The sequence below is a fragment of the Arachis hypogaea genome, chromosome 12 (genome assembly GCF_003086295.3).
Source record: "Arachis hypogaea cultivar Tifrunner chromosome 12, arahy.Tifrunner.gnm2.J5K5, whole genome shotgun sequence".
Taxonomy (NCBI): domain Eukaryota; kingdom Viridiplantae; phylum Streptophyta; class Magnoliopsida; order Fabales; family Fabaceae; genus Arachis; species Arachis hypogaea.
This window is the reverse complement of record NC_092047.1, coordinates 13,133,115-13,158,501: the sequence shown is the minus strand read 5'-3', so window position 1 is coordinate 13,158,501 and position 25,387 is coordinate 13,133,115. Positions and strand designations below refer to the sequence as shown.

Here is a 25,387-nt window from a genome sequence, read left to right as displayed (position 1 = left end):
ACGTAAACCGCTACATCACTACCGTGGTTTACGTCCAAATCATAATCTACCATATCCCTATCGCGATTTCTATAGAAATAGGAAAGATGCATTTGCGTCTTCAATGTATAGATGTTGTATTCTTGTAATATTAAAAGGCAAACAAATTATTTTGGTAACTTGCCCTAGTTATTATATATTGATATATTGATTTTTAAAACTTGATTGTTTTTTATAGACATAAGGACTTAAAGTCCAAAATAAAGAAAACTAGACGAAAACTATCCTAGAGAAAGCAGTTTTAATGAAGTTTGCATGAAAAATTAAAGAAACACATGAGGGAATAGAGAAAAAAAATGATATTCAAATTTAAAATTTGATTGTTATTGTTCTAAGTAGATTTAGAATAGATAAATTGATGTTTATTGGAATTTATATTTATATAAAATGACACTTGAAAAGAAATTTTAAAGTAATTGGAATTTGATGCCAATTGAAATTTGTATATAAATTGTTGTCATTTTAAACTTTTAATGTAGATTTAGAATAGGAATTAGATGCTAGTTGGGATTACTTAATTGTTGTTAATATTTGATTGTTGTTGTTTTAATATAGATTTAATACTTGATTGTTACTCTTATTTGTTACTAATGCATGATTGTATTAATATAGGTTTAATGCTAATTGGTATTTTTCTGCAAGTTATTTTTAGAAATTGAGATTTGATTGATGTTAAAGTGTTAATGAAGGCATTTATTTCCTACTAATATAAGTTTAATACTTGTTGATTGACTATTTTATACTTTTATTTAAATAGGACTGGATTAATTGGTTCAATCGGTGATCCAACAATTGAACCAGTAGTCCAGTAATATGACGGAATCGATCGTCGATTTGATTCTAACAATTATGCTCTCTCTTATGATTTTGAAAATTAGACCGGACCGATTCAGCAGTGAACCGAATGCTTATGCGGTTTGGTTCAACATCAAAAACCGCCATACTAAAAATCAAACGCAAACTGCTGAACCGGCCTCGGACGAACGGGGACCGGGCCGATTTTTATGAAACGGCATCATTTTTGCGTTTTATTGAAAAAAGAAGAGCCAGGTTCTCCTCGGTCCTCACCTGAAGCCCTCGTCCCCCTCTCGAGTCCCATTCCAGATTCCTCAGTCTCGTACATACTCTCTTTATTTCTCCCCAAAATACAACCCTAGCCTCCATCGCGCCGCCGTTGATTTCACCGTCGCCGCTTGATTCGTCGTGGTCGTTCGCCAATCCTCCTGTTTCGTCGTGCTCGAAGGCCCTTCCATTCCCCCAACGTCAGCGTCTCCAGGTCCTGCTCCGCCGTCGTCTGTCTATCGTGTTCGTCGCCAGCTCGCTAGTGTTCGTCACCAGCTTCCCGTCGTCCATCGCTCTCCCTCAAATCTCTGGTCACTTCCCTCGCCGAAGGTAATGCCTCGGATGCTCAGTCAGTGCTCGGTGCTTTCTCTTAGTTGACTGGCTTTGCTCACTGCTTGATGATAAATTTTTACTCTGTTACTGGCTTGTTCTTGTTTGTCCTGGGTTGATTAACTGTTACTGGCTTACTGATTGATGATAAATTGATCCCGATAAATTGTTACTGGTTTGTTCTTGCTTTTTTTCTGTTGTTAAATTTTGTTAAAGTTTCTTGATGATAAATTTTGTGCTCATTCCCTAAAGGAATACTTGTAATTTAAGTTGGTGCTTAATACTCTTATCGTATCACAAAGCTCACTACTAGTGCATGCTGTTCGTGTTATTTTTTTTAGTTCAGAAATTATCAAATTATATTGATTATTGAATGGCTCTGCTCACTGCTGCTATGCTATGTTGTACTCTGGTTTGTGTCTTCTTTGCTGCTGTGCTGTGTTTTTTTGCGCTCTGCTGTTCACTGCTGTGCTTTTTTGTGTTCAATTAAGTCAATTAAAACTATGCTTTGGGCTTAATTGTGCTTCGATTGTTAAGTTAGTTAATTCAGCATATGAATTTTGCCAGCTATGCATTTCTTAGATTAAGACTTGCACTAGTTTCTTTGCTAGTAACAACTTATGTGACTGATTTTGCACCGTTATGAACTTATCCATTCCCCTTGTAGGCATGCACTTGGTGGCTTTGATGGAAGCACAATGGTGTCGACCATTGAAGTGTTTGATCCTCGTCGCAAAGCATGGATAACCAGGGAACCCATGAATCATCCTTGTCGCGAAGCACAATATGGTGTCTACTAACCCTTTTTTTTTTTTTTAAATTATATAGGCATCTTTAACCAATTCTCCCAAGTCTATAAGTGAGCTACCACCAGTTCCCCCTTCTTCTAGGGTAACCACTTTGTCTACAGGTTTATTGATGACTGCAGTTATGTTTTAGGGTATTAAATTTTTAATTTATTTATTATTTTATTATAAAACGGTTTTTCCAGTTGAACCATGGTTGAACCTGTTGAATCAGTGAACCAGTAAACTAGTAATTAGAACGGTTCGATGACCGGTTCGGTTTTCAGAACCTTGCTCTCTTGTATTATTTTTTTTCAAAAGTTTAAATACTATTAGAAAATTGTGGGTCTGTGTGGTTTAGATACATGTGCATTGATCTGTTTGACTTAAATATGTAAATCTTGAAGCTGTCAATTTATGTTGATTACATAAGATAGAATTAGAATACTATTGAATCTTTTTTTAATTATTTTTTTTATTTTTAGAGAATAAATGCTAATCTGTGTCAATTTTTAGGTCATATACGAAACTGAATTTGCAGAAGACCAGGCAGTTGTTTATGCTTCTAAATGGGATTTTAGTGTTACTCCTGACCATGATTATATAAAGGTAATGAATTCAAATTGGACTTGATACATTGATCGCCTCCTATTGTCCTTTGTTGCCACCGTCTTTGATATCGCCGGTATTTTCATCTCACAAACACGCAGTATCCCGTAATCAGACATGAATTTGTTGAATACAGTCCCTTCATCAGCGCCTCCATGTCCTTCTCTACCTTTGCACACCCACTCCAACCTGTCCAAGTCATTCCAATTCTCATATCTGAAACCATCCAAATTCACATCTTACGGAGCAAGGCTGTAAGTCGCACTACTATTCTGTTTATACACATTTAACACTTGAAAAATTCTCACCAACAGTGTTAAGGAAATTGCGCAGCTGCGAGCTCTTTGATTTGCACCAAGAGCAAGTCCCTTACGAAGTGGCATGGTCTTGGCAGAAAGACATTGTGAAGGAAAAGAAGGCTCAGCTTGAGAATGAAGGAGATTGCAGTGACACCCTTATTGTTCTGCAGCACCCTTCTGTGTATACATTGGGTACTGCCAGTACCAAGGACAACCTAAATTTCAACATCAACAATGCACCCTTTAATGTTTATCGTACTGAGCGAGGTGGTGAAGTTACATACCATGGTCCTGGCCAGCTAGTTCTGTACCCTATTATCAATCTAAGAAGACACAAGATGGATCTACATTGGTACCTCAGGACACTGGAAGAGCTTGTCATTCGTGTTCTTTCTTCGACATTTTCCATTCAAGCTTCTCGAGTGGAAGGTTTAACTGGTGTCTGGGTTGGTAAGTCTAAGTTCCTTTTTTTTGCTACTATGCAACCTTAGACTTGTATACTTTTGATAATAATACCACTCAAATTTAGGTTCATAAGAATATAATATTATAATTTCATATATCATGAAAGATTAGCTTGATATTCAAGATCATTGGCTTTATCGATTCAATTCAAAATAGGTTGGATAAATTAGTCCTGGTCATGTTTAACATTTTAGATATTGCAGCCAAGTTTACAATCTTTCTGGCTAACTGGTAAACTCTTACAAGTATACCAGTTTACATTTCCAATTAAGTTTATGACTTCACGACTAAACTCTCATGAGTTTTAGTCTAGCTTTACAATTATACAACGTTAGATGAACTCTCGGGTTGGCTTAATTTGGTTTCAGCTTATAGAATGGCTTCTACAAGGACATATATAAATTATATGCTACTGCCTGATACCTAAGCTCTCACGACATAAATTAGTTGATGGATTGATTAGCCCAAAACCATTGTTTTCTTTTTTGAAGTTCTCCTAACTCCTCGTTGAAATTTGTTGAAATTTGCTCCAGGAAATGAGAAAGTTGCAGCTGTAGGTATAAGAGTGTCTCATTGGATAACATACCATGGCTTAGCACTTAATGTCACAACAGATTTGACTCCCTTCAAATGGATCATCCCATGTGGCATACGCAACCGCGAGGTTGGAAGCATTAAAGGGTTGTTACTGAGAGAAGCTCAATCATCAAATATGGCTGCTAACGGAACAAATGATCTGCATTCTATTATGCATGATGATGGCGGTCTAATTGGTATTACTCGCAACTCCTTGATTGAAGAGTTTTCAAGAGTGTTTCAGCTTGAGTACCATCACAGAACTATTTCTGTACCTATGTTGTATGAAAGGAATCAAAGTGATCTTGTTACTGAAACACAGCAAAGTTGAATTTGTTTGATATCATACGAGTCCTTGGAAATATTTATCTTAAGGGTAAGCTAAAACATTGCAACTACTTTTTATTTCTTTCAAGTTTCAAATGCCAAAGATGACCAACAAGATAAAACAATACAATAATAACAGGAATCCATTTGTTTATTATTATTATTATTATTATTATTATTATTAATGGTAGCTGTATTCATGGAGTTTTCTTGAGTTCTTATTCTTCTTCAATGGTTTTGATTTTGCTTCTAGTGGTGCCAATGTTGGTTGTGAAGTCTCAAAATTGGGTGCCTCAGAAGCTGCACTCAAGTATAAGATAAATTAATGTCACATTATTTTGCCAAAATTTTCATGGAAAGTAAGTACATTAACAAAGAGCAATAAATCATTGTCTTTTACACAACTTAGTCATATTAAATTTTAATTAGCAAATTGAGGGATTTCATAAATACCTTGTGGGCTTAGTGGGGATTCAGCTATTGGAGGAAGTGATTGGTCATTTGATCCAAGCATTGCTGGACCTGCGAATAAATATTTTCTATATATAAAACAGTTTATCCAAATTGAAATTTAACTCAATATGGGATTTAGACAGAGATGGAATTTTATCATAAGGAAGAATGTGAAAACGGAAAACATGCTAAATTACAAAATAGTATAGCAATTGAACAAAGTAACTACCTGGAGCTGGTATAGGAGAGCCAGAAGCTGCAATAATGTACAATAACAATACTTCATTAGCTATTTAAATATTTCATTAAGAAAATAACAATGGGAAAAGGTACGTTTTGACACATTATTATGTAATAGGAATATTAGTAATTTAGATTATTACGAAAAAATATTATTATTTTTTAAATTATGTTTGAGCTTTGAGAAATTGTCAATCATGTGGTAATTTAGATAGGCATCTCTTATAAGATAATATAGAGTAATGTAACTCAATTACACAAGGTAATGTTGAGTTTAGATAGTTTCATCCAATTATCCAAATTCCAAACTTAACCAGCACTTATCAAACCCCTTTTGGGATATATTTGTGAATTTTGATTTTTGAAGAAAATAACAGGAAACAAATTAGAATAAGTATAGAAAACTAATTTTTAATTAGGCAACTTTAGTTAATTTTTTTATTATAAATTGTTTTTGTAACCATCGTTTTTAGGAGGTTTAAGGTTTTAGGGTTTAAGATTAGGATTTATGGTATAATATTTAAGATTTAAAATTTAGAGTTTAGAATTTAAAATTAAAAAAAAATTGAGGATTTAGAATTTAGAATTAAAAAATTTAGCCGGCTGCAAAATAACTGTCTCCCTATTGAAATTATGGGATTAGTATGAAAATTGGATTAAATTAATTTTATACTTTGAAGCCCTTCTTTGCCTCTCCCTCCAAAATCAAAACTTTAAGGAATAAGGACACACCTTTGCACTGTAAAGGAAGTTCATTGATGTTGCATGCTTGTGGAAGAAAAAGGGCAAGAACACTGTTAATAGGTAATGGGATTGGAGCATTGGCTGATATCACAAGGCAAGCACAATCTATACTATTACTCATCAAAGACCTTAGTGAATCACAACATGAAGATGATGGTGCTAATCCATTACTTGAACTTCCTGTGATGAAGTTTGCACATGGTGTGAAATTGGTTATCATTGATGTTGTGCATGGTGTAGTAATTTGACCCTTAACCAAGTTTAGTGAACCCATAATTATAATTAGTACGGTTGATATCATAGTGATTTGGAAAGCATATGTGAGTTGTCCCATATTAGTCTTTGGTGGGTTAAAGAATGATTTGATTGTAGGTAAGTGTCTTTGGATGTTGATTGGTTTGATCATAAGATAAGGACATGATTTATACATTGCAATGACTCAACGAAAAAGAATTGGTAGATTTGAATTTGATGATTTAGGAGTTCAACTACTTTAACCAACATGTATATTGGAATATATTTTGTTAATTCCAATTGCTGTATTTGGTATGGTTGGTTAGAATGCATATTTTCGTTTTTCAAAACCAAATGTATGAAAAAAAAATCAATACACTTCTCATTTGGCATCTTTTTGTTTTAGCATATTTTAATACTAAACTATTCTCTTATGTTTCAAATAAGCATCTAACTTTGTCTAGGTGCACAAATTTTAAAAATAGAACAACTTAATGTTAGATAAATTCACATAAAGGTACAAAATTATCCATTTTAATGTTTTATACAAAATATTTTTTATAATATCTTTTTATACTTATTTTTATGAAGTTTGATGTTCCCTAAACACGCGTATTTAATGAGATAAATACTCTTAATTGTTATTCCATCTTGAACCAGATTAATTAATTCTTAATTATACAATCATTTCTACTAAAAATTAGATCCAAATAAAGTTTTAAACATTAATATATGTGAGGCTAGAAAGTGTAGTAAAATAAACAATTTGAAGACAATTTCAAAAAAATACGATATGGTTAATGCAAAACTCTTATTTTATTTTATATTTTTTTCAAAGTTAGAAGTAAGACTCGAATTTTAAATCTCTAAGTGAGGATATAGAAACTATGCCATTTGAGCTATATCTCGTTACTACAGCATTCTTATTACATTAAATTGAAATAAAACAGTCCGTTAGCTATAGTTATACGACAACATTAACCTTTGTATGTATGATAATGTCATCAAATTAGAAAGGGTTGGCAACCTACATTTACTTGTTCATTTTCTTGAAACATCTTTTCTCTTTCTATATAACTCTTTGTTCAAGTCTCACTCAAAACATCATCAACTAGTTAGTTTCTCAATCCACACACATACACAAGAACAAGGCATTGAGAAATCTTAGTATTCTAACATTGGAAGTAATGGCAAGATCTTCTTTGAGCTTAGTTATTATGGTTCTTGTTGTGGGGGCCACAATGTGGAACCAAGAAGCTAAAGCTCAATCATCATCATCATCAAGTTGCACAAGCACATTAACTAGCTTGAGTCCTTGCTTGAACTACATAATGGGAAGCTCATCAACACCATCATCTTCATGTTGCTCTCAACTCTCAAGTGTGGTTAAATCTTCCCCATAGTGCTTATGCTCTGTCCTTAATGGTGGAGGTTCCAATTTGGGAATCCCCATTAACCAAACTCTTGCTTTGTCTCTTCCTAGTGCTTGCAAAGTTCAAACTCCACCAGTAAGCCAATGCAAAGGTAAGAAAATAAAAATTATGTTAATGCGAAAATGTATTGTCTTAAGTATTCAAGTTCTATACATCGCTGATACGTTGATTCAGCGATGTATCAAAAAGTGACAGTGACAGATAAAAGACAACAGAGAGAATATAAGGCTAATAACTTATTTGGTCATGGCATGAATTTTGTAGGTGTTAATGGAGGAGCATCTTCGGGTTCTCCGGTGGGATCTCCATTTGGTTCCCCAGCTGAATCTCCAGCTGATTCACCTGAAGGCTCAATTGCACCTTCATATTCAGGTTCAGATTCTCCCTCAGGTATAATATTGTAGTAAAGGAACTTTAAAAATGTTACCCTCCTTTTCATGATATAGTAAACTCAGAATTAATAGTTTAATTAAGATTGTTAGTAGAAAAGATGTTTCAATGCATGATAACACTTTTTAGTTTGGTGTATTCTATTGTTGTAGTTGCAGGATCTAAGAGAGTTCCAGGAACAAATGGTGGGTCATCTGATGGAAGCAACATTAAATTCCCCTCCCACTTTTTACTCTCTCTTGTAATTGTTTCTTGTTTCTCTTCCATCACCAACCTCTGATTTTTGAGTCTTGTCTGCAGAGACTTGAGAGACTTGAGTGCTGAGGTTTTTTAATTATGTTTTGCCTTTTGTTGTGTCACTTCATATCTGTGTAGTTTGTATAAATAATGAGTTTAATTTTATATATGTTTTCTTTATTATTCAGGATTGATTATGCCATAGAAACCTACTGATTAATCTAAATTTTCTGAGCTATGAAACAAAACTATATATGATTCATTAGTTCAACAACTAATTGAAACTGAGTTCAATTTTCTTTAATTTACAAAGCATAGAGCATACGTATTTTCTTAATGATACAGTAATCATGATTCATATAATGTATTAATCTACTAATGTAACTTACATTGCTTATTGTGGGGAATTGGGTATCTCGAACTGGGAGGAGGAATAAACATGAGTTGTTAAGTTCTTGCTGAATAATCCTAAAGTCCCACATCATGGGGATCAGAATGTGCGGGTGATGCATTGGCATATAAAAGAGAAGGGAGTACAACAATTGCAATATACTTACCTGGACGGGGTCAATGGGCGATCAAGAAGGCCCATGGCCTAGGCTGGTGACTTCCATTGCACTTCGGAAGGGTGCCCGCCTAAGGTCTACCCAAGTGGTGGAGCCTACGTCATAATTTGTGGCAGTGGGGGCCTGCGTTCGCGCGGCCCCTTCCAATCCAGTTCAAAAGTATTCGGGCCTTATCTCTTTGGGCCTGCTCGTTATTTTATGCGGTTCTACTAAATCCAAAAGAATACACTGGTAAACGAAGATAGAGAAATGTCTATTAAAATAAAAGGTTACATGGGGATTAATTTTAGGAAATTATTTAATTTAATTAATTAATTAAAATTTAAATGTGAAAACAACCCAATCCCGCACAGTGTCAAAAACACAACTAAATGGGACTGTTTTTAAACAAAAAAAATTATTATTTTCAAAAAGAAAATAGAAGAGTATTGTTTATCAGGATATAATTTTTTTTTAAAATTGAATAAACACGAGAATTTTTTTAAATTGAATAAATATAATTAATTATACGAAAGTAATAATAGGAATATATTTATTTTTATTAAATTAAATTATTATAAAAGTCGTATTTTAGTAAATAATGTTCTTTCAATTTTTTTGAAAATAATGAATTTTTTTATTGATGAAAAATGCCCAAGTAAAAGAGCCCCCCACCCATGAAGGGCATACCCGTAAATATTACCAAAGACGAAAGGGAACAAATCAAGTTGGTGGGCTTAAATCACATTTTTATTTGAAAAAGAAAGTTACAACAATGTTAAATAGATTGATAAAAGCACATTGGACTGAACACACCAACAGAGGTAGAGATTTCTAATAACACAGAAAACTCTTCCAATAGTAGTAATCTACAGAGAAAACTACACCACTTTTATAATTTCAACTAAATTTAAAAAAAAAAGCTCACAAAAAATAGAATCCTAAACTCTTCAAGAAAGCCCCTCTGCTTATATAAATGCAAAAGTAATATTTTCATAAACAAATTATGCTCTTTATTTCTTTTTTTCCTTCTTTTACATTTGTGATGTATTTATATTAGTTTTTAATGATAAAGATTTTATAAAGTTAGTTATTTTGCACTAGAAAAATCACTCTATATATTTATTTTACATATTTTTAATATGTATTTTTTATTCTAGCATATATTATAAAAGGGTAAATAATTGTTATATACACATAATAATATGATTAAATATTTAAGATTAACAAATTTATTTCTATAAAAATTAGTTTAACTGATTAATTATTAATACATTTTATAAAAAACGTAAGGAGCGTCACCATGGTGAACAAACGAGAATCATGAAGTCTATTTGGTTTTTTGGTGTTTCTACAAAAAAAAATTTGGTGTTTCATCTGAAACATGCTTTTTCATTAGGCCACTTGACTCCAGGATTTAGCTTTTTAGTCAAAATAATGTAATTGTGTGTGAGAGAGAGATAATTATGTATTCTGAAAATGATTAGAGAGTTTAATATCAATACTTGAACCTTGTAAAGTTGACGAATTGATAGAAACAACACACTTCCAACTGTTTATACCTTGAAATTGAAACCTGCCTCTACACTTCAAAATTTAACTTCATAGGACCATGTTTCTTGTAATTTATGCTCCTCCCAGCCAGGGGATTTAAATCCCTTTAACAAGAGACTATAAACTAATTATTCAATGGATTCCATAGAACATTGGATATCAATTTCAATTTACTTACCTGAATGGAGTCAATGCGCAATCAAGATTCAAGAAGACCCATAGATTAGGCTGGTAACTTCCATTGCAGTTGGGAAGGGTGCTAGCATAAGATCTACCCTCAACAATTTTTAAATTTAGCATATGTTGAGTCTTTTACATATCTTTTGGTATGTTTTTTTTAACTTTAAGCATGGGATTTAGTCAATAAATAAATAAATATATATATATATATATATATATATATATAAGTTTAGCTATAATATAATACATGAATTAAATCTATGTCAATGTTGGTGTTGTAATGTCTTGGAAAGCTTACAATTTTGTATAGCTAATTTATACAATTAATTTCTGAGATCCAACATCATTTTTGTAATCTCTTTAACATCATTTTTGTAATCTCTTTTACTTAAAAAGGATCTCCTTTACTTGAAATGGAAAAAATAGTTTTGGTTCCGATTCATTTTCTTCCTTACTTTTTTTTTTAATTACAAAAAAGAAGACTTTTTCAATTTCAACAACAACAGGTAAAGTATGATATTTTTAGCACAAGTAAAGTCTGCAAAATGATAGTAATTTGTTTTGATGTACTTTTACTTTTATTATTATTAATAAATAAAAAAGTTGTGTTCACCAAAATAGAATTTAGAAGATATATTAAAAGTGCTCATTAGGGTTCCTAGTGCTCTTCTAGGGTTTTAGTGCCCTCTATTAAAATTCTAATTAACAAACAGAATGGATGATCTTAGGTCTGATCCTGAGCGTCCTAGACATGAGAAGGAGAGCGAAGAAGAAGAGATTGTCATCCTTGATGAAGAAGACATCTCGGAAGGAGTACAAGCATGTACGAAGAGTCTTTCAAGAAGAATTTTTGCGAAAAGACATTTTTCTGTTGGAATAATGGAAGGTGCCATGCATGCTATTTGGGGTAGACCTGAAAGATTCAGAGTGGTGAACAAAGGTAAGAATCTATTTCAATTTTTGTTTGAGAAAGAAACAGATATGCTGAGAATTGAAAGAGGCTCCCCATGGCTCTTTAAGAATTATATCCTACACGTTAAGCATTGGGAGGAGGACGAGGCCTCACGAGAAATAATGATCTCTGCAATCCTTATTTGAGTTCAATTCTGGGGTTTGCCAAAACAATTCAAAACCCTGGAGGTTGGACGTAAATTAGGGAGTAAATTAGGTTCATCTCCGACCTTGATTTTTTCGAGGTCAAAGATAAAAAATCTCGGATTATCAAAGCGAAGGTGGAACTGGAGGGTGATAAAAGCTAAGAGACAACATAAAATTGATGGGGCCGAATCAACAACCTCTAGAGATGAGTTTGAGGTATGAATGTATTGGTGTGTTTTGCAATTACTATGCCTCCCTTGGACATGAGACAAGAAATTGTCAATCATTATTGGAAGGAGAGTTGAAAGGAGAAAATATGATGATTCAAGAAAAACTAGAGCTGATGGTCATTCTCTTGCACAACCAAGGAAGAAATCAGCCCCAATGTGACTTCTAGAGAGCTTTTCAAGTTTGAGTATGAAAGACAAGAAGCAGCAACCAACTTCCAAGCAATTAATGGCAAATAGTTCTAACGTGCAGAAAGATAAAGATGCAGAAGTGGAGATTGCTAACACTAATTCAGGTGCTGATTCGCTAAATGTTCTTAGAGAGCTATCTATTCAAATGAATACTGAGGAATATGTGGCTATTTCTGAAAACAGAACAGAATGCAAAAATAAGAAAGTAAAACTGAAGCAGATAGCAAGAATAAGAGACAATATTATCAAGACTTATGTTGGCAATAAAAGAAACAATAGTGGAAAGGAGAATGAAGGAAGTTGGAAAAAAACGTGTTTAGAGGAAGAGCGGTTAATTGAAAATGAGGTGGAGGGTACCAGCCGTCAAATGGCACCCAAAGACCCATGAAGCTACTAAGCTGGAACTGTCGGGGTTTGGGGAGACCCCTGACAGTCCAGAATCTTAAAGGGATATGTCAATCCCACTCTTCCGCGAGATTGTGTTCATCTGTGAAACTAAAAACCAATCCCGCATAGTAGAAAGAAAATTGAGAAGCTGCAGATTTGTGAATGGAAGATTAATAATCCAATTGGGACAGCGAAAGGAACAATTCTAGCTTGGAAAGAAGACCTAGATCTCGAAGTAATTGTTGTTGGAAATTACTATACAGCTACAAAGGTAAATGACACATCTAATAACTCTTCATGGGAATTGGTGGGTGTTCACTTAAGCTGTTTGGATCATGAAAGGCTAACTCAATTCGAAGAGATCTTAACAGTTATTCAACAACTAACAGTTATCCGAAAATATCATTATTTTCGGAGACTTTAATGCCATTGTGAATCAACAAGAGAAGATGGGAGGAGACCTTAAATCCTAGGCTATTATGTTTGAGTTTTCTAATTTCATTGATGGAAATGGATTAATGGACTTGGGCATGGTAGGGAGACCATTCACATTATCAAATAAAAGAAGGGGTTCGGAGGATATTGCCGAGAGATTGGATAGAATGCTCGCTCCAGGGGGCTGGTTGAAAATCTACCCTGCTGCTTCAGTGATTAAATTGATGGAAAATGGGTCTGATCACGTGCCACTCTTCTTGGATACTAATCCTCAAATGGAGAAGTCCAAGAAAAGATTCAAATTCCAAGATCATTGGTGTGGAATGGAGGAAATAAGGAATGTCATCGATGCTGCTTGGAGCTCCAGGTTTGAGGGTTCAGCAATATTTATTCTTGCACAAAAAATGAAGATGTGTCGTCATCAATTAGTGTTTTGGCAACAGTCATCCAAATCCAATTCTAAAAAGGAGATTGAGAACCTTCTTTATAGGATTGAGGCCCTCAGAGAAGCAGGAATCAATGGCGGAAACTAACTGAATGAGCTGGAAAAGGAACTTGAAATGGCGTATTCCAAAAAAGAGAGCTATTGAAAAGGCAAACCAATGATAAAATGGTTGAATGAGGGTGACAAAAATACTAAATTCTTCCATTAATCCTACCAATATCAGATTCGGAGAAATAAAATCTGGAGATCAGAAAAGAATGATAGAAGCTATGCCACCACTCATGGAGAGATTGCTACGGTTGCCGAGGAATATTTTAAGGAAATATTTACTTCAAATAACAATGCTGATCCAGCCCCTCTATTTGAAGTTTTGGTGCTAAAGTCACCCCTGCCATAAATCGCAAATTGTTGCGTCCAGTCTCAATGGAGGAAATTAAGAGAGTAGTTTTTAGTGTCCATCCCCATAGTGCCCCAGGTGATGACGGATTTACTTCTAAATTCTTTCAATTCTATTGGGATATTGTAGCAGAAGGTGTTTTTAAAGCAATTCGGAGTTTCTTTGTTAGTGGTAGAATATTAAAAAGTTTCAACCACACCCACATTTGCTTAATTCCTAAGATCCCAGATGCAAAGGTAATGGCCTAGGTTAGACCTATAAGTCTTTCTTCAGTTGTCTACAAATTTATTTCTAAAGTATTGGTTCATCGGCTCCAGAGTTTCATGAATTGTTTGATTAGTTCAACTCAGAGCGCCTTTGTGAAAGGCCGGTTAATCTCTGACAATATTCTTATATTCCCATGAATGCATGCACTACTTGAATACTAACAAGAGGGGTTTGGTGAATGAGATAGCGTTGAAACTTGATATGAACAAAGTATATGATAGAATTGAGTGGCAATTCCTATGGTTTATGCTAGAGAAGCTTGGTTTTGATTCAAGATGGATTGGCTGGATACAAGAGGTGGTGACAACCGTTTCTTACTCTGTCGTTGTTGAAGGACAACCTTATGACTTTTTCAAGCCAAATAGAGGTATCCGTCAAGGGGACCCTCTATCTCTCTATCTTCTTCTATTTTGTGCAGAAGGTTTTTCCTATCTTCTGAACAAGGCTGAGCAAAATGGTATCCTCTCAGGTATTCAAATTAGTCGAAGATGTCCAAAATTGAAGATTTTCCTCTGGAGAAGCATTCACGAGAAGCTCCCTGTCCGTAATCTGCTCAACCAGCGCCTCCCTTCCATTTTCCCATTATGTCGCCGCTGCCAACAAGATGCAGAATCCATTAATCATTCTCTATTCTTATGTGAGAAAGCAAAAGAGGTATGGAATAAAAGCCCCATCACCATAGATTTTGTCAACAACAACTCATCTTTTTTTTTGTCAGTCTGGTAAGAGAGATCTGAGCACTTCAGAGCTCGACATGGTGGGTCATTGCAGTTGATGTTGTTAGCAACGTTGTGCTAGGAAATTTGGAAATCCAGGAACATCATGATCTTTGAACAAGAATTGATCCCTCCAAAAGTAACGGTGGATTCATGCTTGAAGCTTGTGAATGAGTGGTCTTCCAATCCCTAGTACTGCATTCACTTTCCTTTTTTTAATCTAGTTTCTCTCTTATTCATGTTTTGATTGATGTTGTATTCACGTTTTAGTGAATTTTGAAAATTTTCTCTTTCTTTTGTTCTATGTCCTAACATGAATCCCATTGTATTTTGCTTCAGTTAATAAATAAAATACATCTATTTTTGAAAAAAAATAGAATTTAGAGTAAAATCCTACCTTATCCTCTAATCATTACTCTAGATAACACTCCTTATTGATTAGAAAATAATAATGTAGCACCTAATCACTAATTCAGTTAAATATATTTTTTTGGTTCTTCTGTTAAATTTTTATTTAGTCTAACGTGATAAGACAGAATAAATTTAACATTCTGTTTGTTTACCCAATTCTAAAAAGAGTCCAAAAATTAATATAGTGGCTGAACTAAATTTTGGAACACATATGATAAATTTTGAATTTGAGAAATCTCTAATAAATTTAGTCGATTTTTCTATGTTATCAAATCACATTAATCCGCACTCTTTGTTTTGTTCATTTTAAGTAGGGTAAAAAACGTAAATAAGCCAAGGGAGCTGAGAAATTACGCAAATTCACCAAATTGAAAATTGCTTCACGAATGAGTCAAAGCATATTATTACTATATAATTTGAACCAGGTTGGTTCAAACTACAAAAACACATAATTCGAACTAAGGTAGCTCGAATATTGATGGAACAAGTGATGCATGTAATTCGAACCTAGTTGGTTCGAACTAGGATTGAGAGTAATTCGAACTAGGTGAGTTCGAATTACACGTTTGGACGCTTCAGCAAGTAATTCGAATCTAGTTGGTTCGAATTAGTCAAAGTTTGCCTCGAATAGTAATTCGAATTATGCTGTTAAAAAATTAATAATTTATTAAAAAAATTATTAAAAAAAATTAATAATTTAAAAATTAAAAAAATATATATATTATTTCATACGTTAAAAAAAGCTAACAAAATATTTAATTACGAGACTTTTTTAAAATATTAATGAGCTATCAATTCGAATTCCATACAATACTTTTCTGTCCATTTTTAATAGCTCATGAATATTTTTTAATAATTTTTTTTAATAAATTTTTTTAAATTATACTACAAATAATATTTTATCCTATGCAAAATAATTTAAAAAAATGGCTTAAAAAATGTTAGAAGTACTATAAAAATTTGTAATGTTCTAATAACTTAGGTAAATACATGAATGTACTCAAATTTTAAATAAAATATTCTACATAGTCAATAATAATTTAGAAATGAAAGAAAATATTTTATTTCATACAAAATAATTAAAAAATATATTTTATTCTATACAAAATAATTTTAAAAAATGGCTTAAAAGATGTTATGAGTACTATAAAAGTTTGTAATATTATAGTGATTTTGGTAAATACATGATAAAAATATTTTTTCTTTAATTTCTAAATTATTAGTGACTATGTAGAGTATTTCTTTAATGTCCTAAGTCATTAGGACATTACATATTTTTATAGTACTTCTAAAATTTTTTAAGCATTTTTTAAATTATTTTGCATAGAATAAAATATTTTTTTGTAGTATAATTTAAATAAATTTATTAAAAAATATTCATTAGCTATCAAGAATGGGCAGAAGAGTATTGTATAGAATTCGAATTGCTCACCATATAATTTGAATCAGAGTGATTCGAACTTCCACATGCATAATTCGAATCATGTAATATCTCACCATATAATTTAAATAATTTTCAATCAAGGATGCGAAGGAACAGAATTTGGAGATTAGTGGGGAGGACCGGAGGATATTGCAAAGGTAGCTGAGGACTACTTTTGCGATATTTTTACTTCTTCTTGTGCGGCTGATCCGAATCCATACTTAGAGGATTTGGAGCCTAAGGTTACAGCTTCCATGAATCGTAGGCTCCAAAGGCCACGAGGTCAAAAGAGCTACATTTAATGTTCATGCTCAGAGTGCTCCTAGTGATGACGGATTTACAGCTAAGTTTTTTCACTTTTTCTGGGATATAGTTGGAGGTGACGTTTTTAAGACAGTGAGAAGTTTCTTTCACAGTGGCAGAATTTTAAAAAGCTTCAATCATACTCAAATTTGTTTGATTCCAAAGGTGCCAGATGCCAGTGACATGACTCAGGTACGACCGATCAGTTTGTCTTCAGTTATGTATAAAATTATTTCTAAAGTTATGGTGCACCGATTACAAGGTATTATGAATAAAATTATAAGTCCAAATCAGAGTGCGTTTAAAGGAAGACTCATTTCAGATAATATTCTAATTGCTCACGAATGTATGCACTATTTGAAAAATAAGAGAAGTGGGGTAGAGCATGAGATGGCTATTAAACTAGACATGAGCAAGGCTTATGATAGGGTTGAATGGCATTTTTTATGGTATATTATAGATAAGCTGGGGTTTGATGCTAAATGGATTAACTGGACTAAGGAATTGGTAACGACTGTTTCTTACTCTGTTGTTGTGGAAGGTCAACCTTTTGGCTATTTTAGGCCAAATAGGGGCATCTGACAGGGTGATCCCCTGTCTCCATATCTCTTTCTTTTTTGTGCAGAAGGACTTTCCTTCTTGCTACACAAGGCAGAGCAAAACAGATTAATTCAAGGAGTTCAAGTTAATCGGAGATGCTAAACAGTTAATCACCTTTTGTTTGCTGATGATTCAATTTTTTTTTGCAAGAGCGCACCTAATACAAGCCAAAGTATTTTAGAATTGCTAGAGACCTATGAGGGTTTCAGTGGGCAAAAAGTCAATTTGAATAAATCGGCTATCTTTTTCAGTCACAACACATCTCAGAACACATGACTAGCAGTTGCTCAGACACTAAATATTGAACATATCGGAGCACAAGATAAATACTTGGGACTGCCCTCTATAGTTCAAAAATCAAAGAAAGCAACCTTTGAAGATATCAAGGATAAAGTTCAGAAGAGGATTATGGGTTGGAAAAGAAGTCTATTGTCATCAGGTGGCAGGCACACGCTATTGAGAGCGGTGGGGGAGGCGATTCCTATTTATACACTCTCTTGTTTCAAGCTCCCGGACACGCTGTTGACTGAGATTCATAGCATGCTCTCGCAATTTTGGTGGGGTCAAAAAGGCGCAGAACGAAGAATGGTTTGGATTAAATGGGACACAATGACGAGACCGAAGAAAGATGGAGGGCTGGGGATCAAGGATCTAAGGGCGCAAAATTTGGCTTTATTGGGCAAGCAATGTTGGCGTCTAATGAAATACCCTAATTCTACTATATCAAGAATACTCAAAGCTAAATATTTCAGATATACAGATTTCCTACATGCAGAGATAGGAAGCGTACCGTCGTGGGATTGGAGAAGTGTTCTTGAAGGATGCAAGGTGATCGAGAAAGGCTTGTTATGAAAAATAGGCTCTGGCACTAATGTTCGCATCTTCCATGACCCCTGGCTCCCACCACCAGTGCCCCTTAATGTCCCTCAAAATGCACTCATAATCCCGCAAAATCTGCAAGTGTATTACGTTAGTGCGTTACTAAATCCTGATAGAAGTTGGAATAGAAATCTGATTGAGTCGATTTTTTCAGTTGATATATGCAATAAAATTTTTTCAATCAAACCAACAGAGGAGGAGGATGAAGTTAATTAGTGCTGGACAAAATCTGGTATATATGAAGTTGGGTCAGGATACAAAATTGCTTATGGATTCTTTCATTCTCCTACTTCATTGAGGCCCTAGAACATACACAACAGAGTCTGGAATAGCATTTGGGAGTTGAAATTACCACATAAAATTAAGATTTTTCTATGGAAAAGTCTTCATGAAAAGATTCCGGTGTTGCAACAAGTTCACAGCTGGTTCGCATCCACTCTTGCCACTTGTCCAAGATGCATGTTGAAGGCTGAATCAATTTATCATGCTTTGTTCCAATGCCCCCTGTCTTCAATAATATGGAGCCTAAGCTTAATAATCCCTGACCTATGGATGAGAGAAGAAGAAACCTTTTTCAATTGGTGGCAACGAGTCTTATCCTAGGCAGCGGCTCAATTCGACGGTAGACAAAAGATCCTCCTCATAGCGGCGTTATGTTGAAGCACTTGGAAAGCGAGGAATCGGTGTGTTTTTGAGAAGGTAATAAGCCCGGTACCAGAGATAGTGAAAGAAGCCAGCAATTTAGTGCGTGAACTCGTGAACCATACCTGATAGGTGCTATTAATTTTCTTTACTGTTACTTTACTCTTCTTTTAAGCTCTTAGTCTTTCCGTCACAGTTGGTGATAAATGGGAATACCCAATTCTTTTGTACTTCCTTATGGAAACACTTTTATTTTATATTAATAAAATAATATTTATCTTTGAAAAAAATAATTTAAATAATTCTATTAAAAAATTATCATGAATATTTTTTAATAAATTTATTTAAATTATACCACAAAAAAATATTTTATTCTATCCAAAATAATTTAAAAAATGGCTTAAAAAATATTAGAAGTACTATAAAATTTGTAATGTCCTAATGACTTAGGACATTAAAGAAATACTCCACATAGTCACTAATAATTTAGAAATTAAAGAAAAAATATTTTCATCATGTATTTACCTAAATCAATAGAATATTACAAACTTTTATAGTACTCATAACATCTTTTAAGCTATTTTTTAAAATTATTTTGTATAGAATAAAATATATTTTTTAATTATTTTGTATGGAATAAAATATATATTTTTTTAATTTTTAAATTATTAATTTTTTTAATAAATTATTAATTTTTTAACAGCATAGTTCGAATTACTATTCGAGGCAAACTTTGACTAATTCGAACCAACTAGGTTCGAATTACTTGCTGAAGCGTCCAACCGTGTAATTCGAACTCACCTAATTCGAATTACTCTCAATCCTAGTTCGAACCAACTAGGTTCGAATTACATGCATCACTTGTTCCATCAATATTTGAGTTACCTTGGTTCGAATTATGTGCTTTTGTAATTCGAATCAACCTGATTCGAATTATATAACAATGCGCTTTGGCTCATTCGTAAAACAATTTTCAGTTTGCCAGATTTACATAATTTCTCAGTTCCCTTCGCTTATTTACATTTTTTACCCTTTTAATTAGTTTACTCTTGAAACGGTAAAATCAAAATTAGGACTTCATTATTACAAAACATCAAAAGATTTATTACTTTAATTAAAATTTATCTTTTGAATAAAACAATTCACTTATCAAATTAAAAATAAATTATTCTATAGCTTCAATACATTTCAAGTAGTAAAATCTAACATTAAAAAAAATAAATACAGAAGAAATTAAGTTGCGGACTAATGCAACATACTTACTTGAACGGGGTCAGTGGGTAATTAAAAAATTTGATGGTTTAGATTGAAGACCTCCATTGCACTCTCAAAAGATGTGCTATTCCTTGTTACAATTAGTATTTTCCTGCATCATACCACCTTGACCATCATATATTATACTTAATCTATTTTACCCTTCTAAGCAGTTCTTGACGACATAATTTAAACATGATCAATCCTTTATTTTTGGTAAAAGCAGCTTAGTTATTGTATATGGTATTTTCTCAAGTCTCTATTCCAACCAGGTCATCTCTACTATGAGAGTTACACCATAATTTTATTTAAGTAATTAAATTATTTTAAAATGTTTAAAAATCCATTGTTAAAATTTTTTTATATATATTAGGCAATACTTTATATAATCAATCATATTAATGTAAAGTACATGTTAAATTATAAAGTATATATTAAAAATAAATTAAATTATATATATATATATAAATATATAATAATTAATTTAGTTATTGATTTTTATGGTATAATATACATTGATATATGACAAATTTTAAAATAATATAATAATAAAATTTATTTTTAAAATAATTTTCACTTATAAAATAATTTTAATTTTTAAGTAAGTTTTATTTTCAATAATCTATCTTTTTTAAAGTATATACTTATCAATGGATTATAAATTTAGTTAGGAGAGTCAAAGGTGAAATGAATGACCAAATTCTTATAATTAATTGAAATTTTGGAGTAGCCCGAATTTTAGACTGCTTTTGATTCTGAAAGTAGAATAAAATAGAAGATTGAGAATAAAACATAAATTATATAGAAACATAAAATAAAATTAGTATTTTTATATTTTTGTTTAATGATAAATTAAATATAAAAATAAATAATAAAAGTTTAATTTATTTTTATCTTTTGATATAAAAAATTATAATGTTAAAAATATAATTATAAAAAATTAATAAAAATAATAAAATAAAAAATTTATGGTTTTTTGTTAGTGTCTTTAAATTTTTTTTATATATTTATTCAGTATCTCTCAACATAATAAAATATAATTTTGTATATCCGTGTCATTTTTTTTTAATGGTTACGGATGGCTAAAAACTCGGAAAAAGAACAAAAACAATGCATATAATATATTACAATTTATATATAAATGTTATATGGAACAAGACTAGAAAAGTGAATATACAGTAGATGTGTTTTTTTTTCTCTCTTTAAAACGTTTGAACATTGATCATTAATATGTTTAAATAGTGCTAAGAATAAATAATTATCTAATGTATAGAAATTGTGAAACTCATGTACCTGTCTGTGTATTGGTTGGTAAAGTTTCTTCATAAATTTTTGCTGCTCCTTAGGATTATTGACTATAACCTGTAAAACCTGTAAACTTTTTCTTCATAAATTTTAATTATTAATATTTTTTAATAATTAAATACATATTTTTTATTAATTAAAAAATAATTTAAATATAAAATTAATTAATAACAACCATATTTTTTTTACAAATATTAAGAATATTTAATATATAAATAATATTTTTCATGCCTTAAAATATTGCATCATGAAAACGTTTCTATTTCAGCTCTTGCTTGCTTTCACAATTTAGTTGTTGACAATAGTAGCAAATTTAATTATTACAAAACTTAGTGTTTCTTATTCTTTTTCTAAATCATGTTTACTTCAAATTGTTATGCTCGAACCAATGATAGTTTTAAGTTTTAACAAAGTCGTTTTTTAGTTTTTGGACAAATCTTAGATTAGGGGTGGCAAACGGGTTTGAATTCGTCGGGTCAATCTGCGTAATCTGTCAAAAAAGGCGAGTCGAGTTAGAAAATTAAGATTGTCAAAGAGCAAAAGTCCGCTAAATTCGCGCCGCTTAAACCGCGGACTTTGGCGGGGCATAGTGGGTTTTTCTGCCGGGCTTAGTTTTTTTTGGCGGGGTATTTTTGTAATTTTTTTGTCAAAATCCAACTTCTCCCAACCCAACTTACAAGAGTATGAAGATAAAAATTGAGTGTTTTGAATTATTTTTATGTTGCTTTGGAGACAATATTTATAATTATGTTTTTTTGGATTATGTTTATTTTACTTTGGAGACAATATTTATAATTATGTTTTGGATGAAAACTTGGTTTATAATTATGTTTATTAGATATTTATAATTACAAAGACTTTAATGTTTGTGAAAATATAAAAAATATAACTTTTTAGAAATTATAAATTTATTAATATGGTTGTGAAAGTATATATATTATTTAGTAGTTAATAATAATAAAAAAGGAATAAATTACTATTTGTACCCATGAAAGTTTAACACGCTGACAAATGTATCCATACAAAAACGAAATTAACTTTGTACCCAAAAAAACAGATTTTTATAAACAAATCTATCCAAATCCTAAAAAATTATTTAAAATTTTCAAACTGCCCTCTATTCCTCCACATCATCCCCCACAATAGGCTCAACCCTGAACCTGTTGGCTTGCTACCACCATAGCCATCAACATCATCACCACTTCCGATGCCATTATACTCAACCCCATCTTCATTATCGTTGTCTTCAATCTCATGCACCTCAACAAATCATCATCGTCCCCCTCGTCTTCATCTATCTCCTCCCCAAACTCATTCTCCTCTTCATCAATTATGGAAAAAAAAATTCAAACTTTGAAAAAAATCAGGCATCCCACAAATCAGTAACACAAAAAATCAAAGTGAAGGAGAAAAGGACCCGCGATTAAGGAACGCAGATATGAACGTGTTGGTAATATTTATTTCTCAAATAAACGTTCTAATTTTTAACAGCATCTCTCTCTTTCTCTGAATACAATTATTCAATTAAGCTAAGCAAACGAAGCACCTATCTTTGTACAGAAGAGAGAGAGAACAAAAACAACATAGAGATAGAATACATGTCTGCTTTTGATACCTTCAGCGTCGACTCCGATCACCACCAAAATCACGTCGACGAAGACAACTTCTCCGGATACGACAGCTACTCCAGCTTCTCCGGCGGCAATGTCCCCGTCGTTGACCACACTTCTCCGTCTGCTTCACCAGACATCTTCGGGTTCAGTGATCTGGATCCAAGCTACTCCCAGTCTCCCTTCGAACTGGTGCATATAGCAAAAAATGGTAACGACAACGTCTACTACGACGACAGCATTTTCGTCTCGGACGAACCAGTGCTTCCAGCGCCTAAGATGGGATCGGAGGAAGGTTACACCCTTCGTGAGTGGCGCCAGTGAAAAGTGAGAAATGATGAAAAATTTTAGAAATTTGGAAGATTCAAAAAACCTTAATAAGGATGGGGTTGTTGATGTTGACGATGAGAGGAGAAAGAGGCTGTTGAGGAAGAGGCAGAAACGTCGCTAAGGGAGAACGGTGGGTCGATGATGTTGATGGCTATGGTGGTAGCAAGGAATGAGAGCGGTGGTAGGGACGCAAGGTTTGGAATTAGGGAAGAGAAGATGGGGAATAAAATTATAAATTAAAATTAGATTATATTTAAAGGGCAAATGGGAAATTTTGAATAATTTTTTAAGATTTGGATATATTTGTCAGTAAAAATCTATCTTTTATGGGTACAAAGTCACTTTCATTTTTCTGTAGATACATTTGTCAGCTTTTTAAATTTTTATGGGTACAAATGGTAATTTATTCTAAAAAAAGAGTTTTGGCGTGCTTAACCCGCCATCCCCCAACCTACAATTAGACAGGACGAGATGGAATTTTAGAATTACCTCACTGCACATCTGCGCGAAATGGGACAGAACGGGTCAGACTTTTTCACTTACTACCCCTATCTTAAATACATCTTCCTTATCTCTCGAAATGATAATATGTCAATGAATAATTAAAATAAAATCTTTTATGATTAATCGGAGTTGATTATTTTGGTCATAATTCTCTCTTAAATGAAAACAAAATTAGATTTTTCTTTTTGCAAATTACAATTTACACATATCTGCATGTATATCTCTAAGACTACAATAATTATAGAATTTGTTTCATTCATTTAAATATATATGCTTTTTGGAAACATTATTGGAGATCCAAAGTCACACTTCCTAAGGAGTTTATGACTATTTTTTCTTCTTACTTTGTTACTTAGATTATTTTTTATTAGTTATAATATAAATTTAATTATAATTAATTTTATAATAAAAATATATAAGATATAACTATCTAATAAATAATTTTTTTAAATGTTATAAAACTAAACCTAAAACTTACTTTTAAAAAAAAATATATTATAAAACTTAATTTTTAAAGGAGAAAGGAAAAAAGAAGAAAAAGAAAAAAATTATTTTTTTATATGACTATTTTTATATACTCAAGAGAGTATATAAAAAATTTAAAAATTTTGTCAATTAAAATTATATCTCAGTTAAAAATTTGAAATATTATTTAAATTAATTTAATATAAATCCTAATAAAAAATTATTAGTAGATGAAAGTCAGTGAATGGAAGAAGTAATAGTGGGTAGTTAGAAAAAAGGGTAACATGTTAACTGTTAGAAGAAGTAAACGTGTTAATAGTGTTAACAATAAAAAACTTAAATTTAAATTGGTTTCTAAAAAAATAATGTGCTGATTTTGAATAGACAGTTTCAAATTACGCGATACGTCTATTAATCAGTTAGTTAAAACACATATGTTATTTTGAAACCGTCCATCTTCTTTATTATTTAAAACCGTCCATCTTCTCTTTGAAACATTCCATTTCTAAGAGTTTTGTCTAATTTAAATATTAATATTTTTTATTATTTTTGTTCCGGCCCAGCCCGTTTGGTGTCCGGGTCCAACCACGGATCACTGACCCATCGGCTCAGCCTGCTCTGCATGCGAGGTGACCCGCATAACACCTTCCATTCCCCAGGAAACCTGGACAACTAGCGAAAGCTTCCAGAAGGATAGGCTTGACCACAAAGGACCCACCCGGGTACATGGTATAAAAAGGGAAGGACCTACCCCTCCCCCTAGGTACGTCATCCTTTCTAACCCTAATTAACCGCCTCCTAGTACGGACACTGACTTTGGCATCGAAGTGTCCTTGCAGGTGGCCCCACCCGCCATCCAACTAACGTTGCAGCCAAGCTCCGCCCTCCAGCTCGTGCTCAGGTCCCGACTCCCCTTCGCACCTGCTCAGACACCACTTCAACCCAATCCGTGAAGAACCCGAGCTAACGAACATTGGCGCCGTCTGTGGGAACCT

General features: G+C 32.7%; 2 protein-coding genes, 1 non-coding gene and 1 pseudogene across 4 annotated transcripts; 3 read left to right on the top strand and 1 right to left on the bottom strand.

Moving 5' to 3' along the window:
* The first annotated feature begins 1,069 nt into the window (after nt 1-1,069).
* Nucleotides 1,070-4,696, top strand: LOC112726908 (octanoyltransferase LIP2p, chloroplastic). 2 transcript variants are annotated; one of them, XM_072208860.1, is made up of 6 exons: nt 1,070-1,431; nt 2,099-2,220; nt 2,733-2,825; nt 2,927-3,079; nt 3,159-3,574; nt 4,123-4,696. In XM_072208860.1, exons 4-6 carry the CDS (start codon nt 2,943-2,945, stop codon nt 4,494-4,496), a joined length of 927 nt encoding a protein of 308 aa, XP_072064961.1. In that variant the 5' UTR covers nt 1,070-1,431; nt 2,099-2,220; nt 2,733-2,825; nt 2,927-2,942; the 3' UTR covers nt 4,497-4,696. The 2 variants fall into 2 exon arrangements, with proteins under 2 accessions (XP_072064961.1, XP_072064962.1); XM_072208861.1 differs by having other exon boundaries at nt 2,099-2,322.
* LOC112726909 (non-specific lipid transfer protein GPI-anchored 16) lies at nt 3,731-6,318 on the bottom strand. Its single transcript, XM_025776470.3, has 4 exons — nt 5,918-6,318; nt 5,175-5,201; nt 4,946-5,014; nt 3,731-4,792 (listed from the first exon to the last, which is right to left on the bottom strand). Exons 1-4 carry the CDS (start codon nt 6,261-6,263, stop codon nt 4,674-4,676), a joined length of 561 nt encoding a protein of 186 aa, XP_025632255.1. The 5' UTR covers nt 6,264-6,318; the 3' UTR covers nt 3,731-4,673.
* Nucleotides 6,319-7,274: 956 nt separating this feature from the next.
* On the top strand, nt 7,275-8,410 carry LOC112726907 (non-specific lipid transfer protein GPI-anchored 15-like; annotated as a pseudogene).
* Nucleotides 8,411-8,772: 362 nt separating this feature from the next.
* Nucleotides 8,773-8,933, top strand: LOC112731916 (U1 spliceosomal RNA). Its single transcript, XR_003167665.1, has one exon. It is a non-coding gene; the product is annotated as a U1 spliceosomal RNA (small nuclear RNA).
* Nucleotides 8,934-25,387: the final 16,454 nt, after the last annotated feature.

Excerpts from the sequence above, each read along its gene's own strand:
- LOC112726908 (XM_072208860.1), top strand. The coding sequence starts at position 2,943 with ATGAATTTGTTGAATACAGTCCCTTCATCAGCGCCTCCATGTCCTTCT. Across the intron at positions 3,080-3,158 it reads ACATCTTACGGAGCAAGGCT|CTGCGAGCTCTTTGATTTGC; the intron begins GTAAGTCGCACT and ends GAAATTGCGCAG. Across the intron at positions 3,575-4,122 it reads TTTAACTGGTGTCTGGGTTG|GAAATGAGAAAGTTGCAGCT; the intron begins GTAAGTCTAAGT and ends AATTTGCTCCAG.
- LOC112726909 (XM_025776470.3), bottom strand. The coding sequence starts at position 6,263 with ATGGGACAACTCACATATGCTTTCCAAATCACTATGATATCAACCGTA. Across the intron at positions 5,202-5,917 it reads ACTTCCTTTACAGTGCAAAG|CTTCTGGCTCTCCTATACCA; the intron begins GTGTGTCCTTAT and ends ACATTATTGCAG. Across the intron at positions 5,015-5,174 it reads CTCTCCTATACCAGCTCCAG|GTCCAGCAATGCTTGGATCA; the intron begins GTAGTTACTTTG and ends ATTTATTCGCAG.